We start from the raw sequence: 7,450 nt of genomic DNA, 5'->3' as shown, positions 1-7,450 counted from the left end.
TGACAGTACTGCCCATGGAGAGTGGACCAGTGGTGCTGCCAGGAGGAAGTGGAGTCATGACGACAGTATCCACAGGGAAGTAGAGCACAGCAGTGACTACCCATAGGAAGTTGGCCAGTGACACTGCAACAGGAAGTGGAACAGTGGAACAGTGGCACCAGCGCAAGGAAGGAAGCGGATCAGTGAGACCACGAAAAGACCGCACACAGGAAGTGTAACCATAGCGACCTCCAGCTGGAAGTTAACCTTTGACTCCGACCCACAGAAAGTGGACTTGTAATACAATGCTTTTGCCCGGATGCTGAACCCTCCTAGCCTGCCACGGTAACATTACTGTATATATATATATATATATATATATATATATATATATATATATATATATATATATATATATATATATATATATATATATATATCACCTCCTCTTGTCTGTCAGTGACAGGAGTGGTGTGCCAGAGAGAGAAGAGCAGGACTCTCCCTCTCCACCACAGAATCAGCATCGAGGGCCAACTGTTCGTCTTCCTTACCAAAAACATAAAAACATATTTGTACATATATACTGTTTTATACACATTTTTTACTTGTAAATCACAAGCTGTAAATCACAAAAGTATAGAAAAATAAAATGTGTTATAATAATAACAGGATGCTTTCTCTCTTTTTTCTCTCGTTGTCTTTCTCTTCTGGTCCCTGGAAACTGGCTCACTCTGTCTGTAGCGCTTGTGGCTGGTTTTGACACCGCCGCGGCACCACTCCACACGCACGCCTCCCGTCCTTCCTCACCAGCCTCAGTAGAGGGACTCCTTCTCTTCTTCTCCTGTTGTTTTCTTAAAGCTAGTTCTCCTCTTCTCGTTGTTTTCATCTGTGATGTCCATCAATAGTGAGCACAGCGTTGCCTTTGTTATTTACTGGAGGTGAATAGGAAGAAGAGCAGGGAGACATGGGTAAGTATGCAGAACATCTCTGATTGACACATATAGACAGACAACCTACTTGTGCATTTCACTACCTATAATCATAAAGTTTGTCATGTTAAGTTTGCTGTGTTTCCTATTCCAAAAAACCTATTCAATATGATGATTCCATACCAGAAACCAGAATGTCAAAATTCTTTGAATATAAACGTTGAGAAAATGTATAGCATAAAAAGTACACTACTCTCACAAAAGTTCCCCTCCATCTTTGTTAAAGCACTGCACCCCAGGGAGGGGGAAAGGTACACAATGTCAGGTTAAGACGGGCTGACGGATTGATGTCAAACCACCCGATTGAGAAGCATGCTTAAATCAACTGAAAGGGAAGCTTTTGAGGGAAAAAAGAGAGCATTCTTTTTTCATGCCAGCCTGAAAGTCATACAGCACAAGAATGAGCTTTAAAGAGCGTAGGCCAAAGCAAATGTTACTTTTCCCCTCAGAACAGAGGGCCATTATCACTCTTCTGGAGTTTACAGTGTACAGTGAAGAGAGTCATACTGAGGCCTATAGCAGTAGTGGAGAGGGGGAGAGAGGGAGGAGCGAGAGGGAGAGAGGGATGAGAGGGAGGAGAGAGAGGGAGAGAGGGAGGAGAGAGGGAGAGAGGGAGCAGAGAGGGAGAGCAAGGGAGGAGAGAGAGGGAGAGAGGGATGAGAGAGAGGGAGGAGAGAGAGGGAGAGCGAGGGAGGAGAGAGAGGGAAAGAGAGAGAGGGAGGGAGGAGAGAGAGGGAGGAGAGAGAGGTAGAAGAGAGAGGGAAGAGAGAGATAGGGATAAGAGAGATGGAGAGAGGGAGGAGAGAGAGGGAGATAGAGAGGGAGAGAGGGAGAAGAGAAGGAGAGAGAAAGGGAGGAGAGAGAGGGAGAGAGAGGGAGAGAGGGAGAGAGTGAGAAGAGTGAGGGAGAGAGGGAGAAGAGAGAGGGAGAGATGGATGAGAAAGAGGGGAGAGAGAGGGAGAAGAGAGATGGAGAGCGGGAGAAGTGAGATGTAGAGAGGGAGGAGAGAGAGGTAGAGAGGGAGAGAGGGAGGATAGAAAGGGAGAGAAGGAGGAGAGAGAGGGAGAGAGGGAGAAGAGAGAGGGAGAAGAGAGGGAGAGAGAGGGAGAGAGGGAAGAGAGAGAAGAGAGAGAGGGAGGAGAGAGACAGATGTCCTTGGACCATCGTCATGACAGTCTCTCCCTAATTCAGCAGCGAGTCGAGAGGGAAACGAGGAAAACGAGGCGAGGCTTTCATTTTGACATGGCTTTGTAGTGCTTTTTCACACCTCCTCTTCCGGAGAAGTAACAATTGAATGCGTGGCATGCTAATCTCAGCCCAGAATGACTCTTTGTCTCTCCCTCCATCCCCCTCTGTCTCTCCCTCCGTCTCCCTGTCTCTCTCTCCTCCTCTGTCTCTTCATCCATCTCCCTGTCTCTCCCTCTGTTTCTTCCTCCATCTCCCTGTCTCTCCCTCCATCTCCCTGTCTCTCCCTCCATCTCGCTGTCTCTCCCTCTATCTCCCTCCATCTCCCTGTCACTCCCTCCATCTCGCTGTCTCTCCCTCTATCTCCCTGTCTCTCCCTCCATCTCCCTCTGTTTTTCCCTACATCTCCCTGTCTCTCCCTCCATCTCCCTGTCTCTCCCTCTGTCTCTCCCTCCATCTCGCTGTCTCTCCCTCTATCTCCCTGTCTCTTCCTCCATCTCCCTCTGTCTTTCCCTACATCTCCCTGTCTCTCCCTCTATCTCCCTGTCTCTCCCTCCATCTCCCTGTCTCCCCCTCTGTCTCTCCCTCCATCTTCCGGTTTGGAGCGAGTGGTCGCATCCCACTTCGCTCCCGCAGGTAGTATAACTTTTTCATTACATTTCATTATATTTCATTATAGCACAACGGTTTGATTTGTCTAATCTTAGCAATTTCTTCTCAGCTAGCTACATAGCCGTCTTTGTATCAAAGATAATTGCGTAATTATCGTATTTCGCCGTCCTAACGTAGTCTTCACTAGCCAGCTAGCTAACGTCCACTGATTAGCTGCACTGGGAAAACTATTACACTCAACTGAACGACTTGATTAGTGTAGTGTTAGCTAGCTACATAGCTGTCTTTGCTGTCTTCGTATCTTCGTATCCAAGATAATTGTGTTGTTTAGGTTTAGAGTGTGTAGTCTTAGAGTGATTATCTTAATTTACCGAGGTTAGCTAGCCAGCTATTTGTCGTCCTTAACGTAGGAGACTCTGCTAGCTAGCCAACAGCTAGCCAACGCTAGCCAAGGTCTACTGAATAGAACTCAACAACCCGGTCGCATTCACAGGTAGTATCACATTTTCATTTCATTACAGTACAACGGTTTGATTTGTTTGATTGTAGCTAGCTACATAGCTAGCTACATAGCCGTCTTTGTATCAAAGATAATTGTGTAGTCTAGAGCGATTTTCTAGGTTAGCTAGCCAGCTATTGTCGTTCTTTTAACGCAACGTAACGTAAACAACACTACTAGCTAGCCAGCTAGCCCCGAATAGCAGCACTGCAGAAACTATTACACTCAACGGAACGACTTGATTAGTGTAGTGTCAACAACGCACCCACTGCCAGCTAGCCTACTTCAGCAGTACTGTATCATTTTTAATCATTTTAGTCAATAAGATTCTTCCTACGTAGCTTAACTTTCTGAACATTCGAGACGTGTAGTCCACTTGTCATTCCAATCTCCTTTGCATTAGCGTAGCCTCTTCTGTAGCCTGTCAACTATGTGTCTGTTTATCCCTGTTCTCTCCTCTCTGCACAGACCATACAAACGCTCCACACCGCGTGGCCGCGGCCACCCTAATCTGGTGGTCCCAGCGCGCACGACCCACGTGGAGTTCCAGGTCTCCGGTAGCCTCTGGAACTGCCGATCTGCGGTCAACAAGGCAGTGTTCATCTCAGCCTATGCCTCCCGCCAGTCCCTCGACTTCTTGGCACTAACGGAAACATGGATCACCACAGACAACACTGCTACTCCTACTGCTCTCTCTTCGTCCGCCCACGTGTTCTCGCACACCCCGAGAGCTTCTGGTCAGCGGGGTGGTGGCACCGGGATCCTCATCTCTCCCAAGTGGTCATTCTCTCTTTCTCCCCTTACCCATCTGTCTATCGCCTCCTTTGAATTCCATGCTGTCACAGTTACCAGCCCTTTCAAGCTTAACATCCTTATCATTTATCGCCCTCCAGGTTCCCTCGGAGAGTTCATCAATGAGCTTGATGCCTTGATAAGCTCCTTTCCTGAGGACGGCTCACCTCTCACAGTTCTGGGCGACTTTAACCTCCCCACGTCTACCTTCGACTCATTCCTCTCTGCCTCCTTCTTTCCACTCCTCTCCTCTTTTGACCTCACCCTCTCACCTTCCCCCCCTACTCACAAGGCAGGCAATATGCTCGACCTCATCTTTACTAGATGCTGTTCTTCCACTAACCTCATTGCAACTCCCCTCCAAGTCTCCGACCACTACCTTGTATCCTTTTCCCTCTCGCTCTCATCCAACACCTCCCACACTGCCCCTACTCGGATGGTATCGCGCCGTCCCAACCTTCGCTCTCTCTCCCCCGCTACTCTCTCCTCTTCCATCCTATCATCTCTTCCCTCTGCTCAAACCTTCTCCAACCTATCTCCTGATTCTGCCTCCTCAACCCTCCTCTCCACCCTCTCTGCATCCTTTGACTCTCTATGTCACCTATCCTCCAGGCCGGCTCGGTCCTCCCCTCCCGCTCCGTGGCTCGATGACTCATTGCGAGCTCACAGAACAGGGCTCCGGGCAGCCGAGCGGAAATGGAGGAAAACTCGCCTCCCTGCGGACCTGGCATCCTTTCACTCCCTCCTCTCTACATTTTCCTCCTCTGTCTCTGCTGCTAAAGCCACTTTCTACCACGCTAAATTCCAAGCATCTGCCTCTAACCCTAGGAAGCTCTTTGCCACCTTCTCCTCCCTCCTGAATCCTCCTCCCCCCCTCCTCCCTCTCTGCAGACGACTTCGTCAACCATTTTGAAAAGAAGGTCGACGACATCCGATCCTCGTTTGCTAAGTCAAACGACACCGCTGGTTCTGCTCACACTGCCCTACCCTGTGCTCTGACCTCTTTCCCCTCTCTCTCCAGATGAAATCTCGCGTCTTGTGACGGCCGGCCGCCCAACAACCTGCCCGCTTGACCCTATCCCTCCCCTCTTCTCCAGACCATTTCCGGAGACCTTCTCCCTTACCTCACCTCGCTCATCAACTCATCCCTGACCGCTGGCTACGTCCCTTCCGTCTTCAAGAGAGCGAGAGTTGCACCCCTTCTGAAAAAACCTACACTCGATCCCTCCGATGTCAACAATTACAGACCAGTATCCCTTCTTTCTTTTCTCTCCAAAACTCTTGAACGTGCCGTCCTTGGCCAGCTCTCCCGCTATCTCTCTCTGAATGACCTTCTTGATCCAAATCAGTCAGGTTTCAAGACTAGTCATTCAACTGAGACTGCTCTCCTCTGTATCACGGAGGCGCTCCGCACTGCTAAAGCTAACTCTCTCTCCTCTGCTCTCATCCTTCTAGATCTATCGGCTGCCTTCGATACTGTGAACCATCAGATCCTCCTCTCCACCCTCTCCGAGTTGGGCATCTCCGGCGCGGCCCACGCTTGGATTGCGTCCTACCTGACAGGTCGCTCCTACCAGGTGGCGTAGCGAGAATCTGTCTCCTCACCACGCGCTCTCACCACTGGTGTCCCCCAGGGCTCTGTTCTAGGCCCTCTCCTATTCTCGCTATACACCAAGTCACTTGGCTCTGTCATAACCTCACATGGTCTCTCCTATCATTGCTATGCAGACGACACACAACTAATCTTCCTCTTTCCCCCTTCTGATGACCAGGTGGCGAATCGCATCTCTGCATGTCTGGCAGACATATCAGTGTGGATGACGGATCACCACCTCAAGCTGAACCTCGGCAAGACGGAGATGCTCTTCCTCCCGGGGAAGGACTGCCCGTTCCATGATCTCGCCATCACGGTTGACAACTCCATTGTGTCCTCCTCCCAGAGCGCTAAGAACCTTGGTGTGATCCTGGACAACACCCTGTCGTTCTCAACCAACATCAAGGCGGTGGCCCGTTCCTGTAGGTTCATGCTCTACAACATCCGCAGAGTACGACCCTGCCTCACACAGGAAGCGGCGCAGGTCCTAATCCAGGCACTTGTCATCTCCCGTCTGGACTACTGCAACTCGCTGTTGGCTGGGCTCCCTGCCTGTGCCATTAAACCCCTTCAACTCATCCAGAACGCCGCAGCCCGTCTGGTGTTCAACCTTCCCAAGTTCTCTCACGTCACCCCGCTCCTCCGTTCTCTCCACTGGCTTCCAGTTGAAGCTCGCATCCGCTACAAGACCATGGTGCTTGCCTACGGAGCTGTGAGGGAACGGCACCTCAGTACCTCCAGGCTCTGATCAGGCCCTACACCCAAACAAGGGCACTGCGTTCATCCACCTCTGGCCTGCTCGCCTCCCTACCACTGAGGAAGTACAGCTCCCGCTCAGCCCAGTCAAAACTGTTCGCTGCTCTGGCCCCCCAATGGTGGAACAAACTCCCTCACGACGCCAGGACAGCGGAGTCAATCACCACCTTCCGGAGACACCTGAAACCCCACCTCTTTAAGGAATACCTAGGATAGGATAAGTATTCCCTCTCACCCCCCCCTTTAAGATTTAGATGCACTATTGTAAAGTGACTGTTCCACTGGATGTCATAAGGTGAATGCACCATTTTGTAAGTCGCTCTGGATAAGAGCGTCTGCTAAATGACTTAAATGTAAATGTAAATGTCTTTCCCTACATCTCCCTGTCTCTCCCTCCATCTCTCCCTCCATCTCCCCCTCCATCTCCCTGTCTCCCCCTCTGTCTCTCCCTCCATCTCCCTCTGTCTTTCCCTACATCTCCCTGTCTCTCCCTCCATCTCTCCCTCCATCTCCCTGTCTCCCCCTCTGTCTCTCCCTCCATCTCCCTCTAGTCTCTCCATCCATCTCCCTCTGTCTCTCCATCCATCTCCCTCTGTCTCTCCATCCATCTCCCTCTGTCTCTCCATCCATCTCCCTCTGTCTCTCTCTCCATCTCCCTCTGTCTCTCCATCCATCTCCCTCTGTCTCTCCATCCATGTCCCTCTGTCTCTCTCTCCATCTCCCTCTGTCTCTCCATCCATCTCCCTCTGTCTCTCTCTCCATCTCCCTCTGTCTCTCCATCCATCTCCCTCTGTCTCTCTCTCCATCTCCCTCTGTCTCTCCATCCATCTCCCTCTGTCTCTCTCTCCATCTCCCTCTGTCTCTCCATCCATCTCCCTCTGTCTCTCCATCCATGTCCCTCTGTCTCTCTCTCCATCTCCCTCTGTCTCTCCATCCATCTCCCTCTGTCTCTCCATCCATCTCCCGCTGTCTCTCTCTCCATCTCCCTCTGTCTCTCCATCCATCTCCCTCTGTCTCTCTCTCCATCTCCCTCTGTCTCTCCAT

General features: G+C 50.7%; 1 protein-coding gene across 1 annotated transcript in view; it reads right to left on the bottom strand.

Moving 5' to 3' along the window:
• Positions 1-399: 399 nt before the first annotated feature.
• Positions 400-7,450, bottom strand: part of LOC124000085 (RNA binding protein fox-1 homolog 3-like) — a 458,756-nt gene continuing 451,705 nt past the window's right edge. Inside the window, exon 17 of the mRNA XM_046306203.1 lies at positions 400-911. Within this exon, the coding sequence (XP_046162159.1) occupies positions 909-911 (3 nt within the window). The 3' untranslated portion in view covers positions 400-908. The remainder of the gene's footprint in view (positions 912-7,450) is intronic.

This window comes from Oncorhynchus gorbuscha, linkage group LG16, assembly GCF_021184085.1.
Source record: "Oncorhynchus gorbuscha isolate QuinsamMale2020 ecotype Even-year linkage group LG16, OgorEven_v1.0, whole genome shotgun sequence".
In the NCBI taxonomy this organism is placed as follows: Eukaryota; Metazoa; Chordata; class Actinopteri; order Salmoniformes; family Salmonidae; genus Oncorhynchus; species Oncorhynchus gorbuscha.
This window is presented reverse-complemented; position numbering and strand designations above follow the sequence as displayed.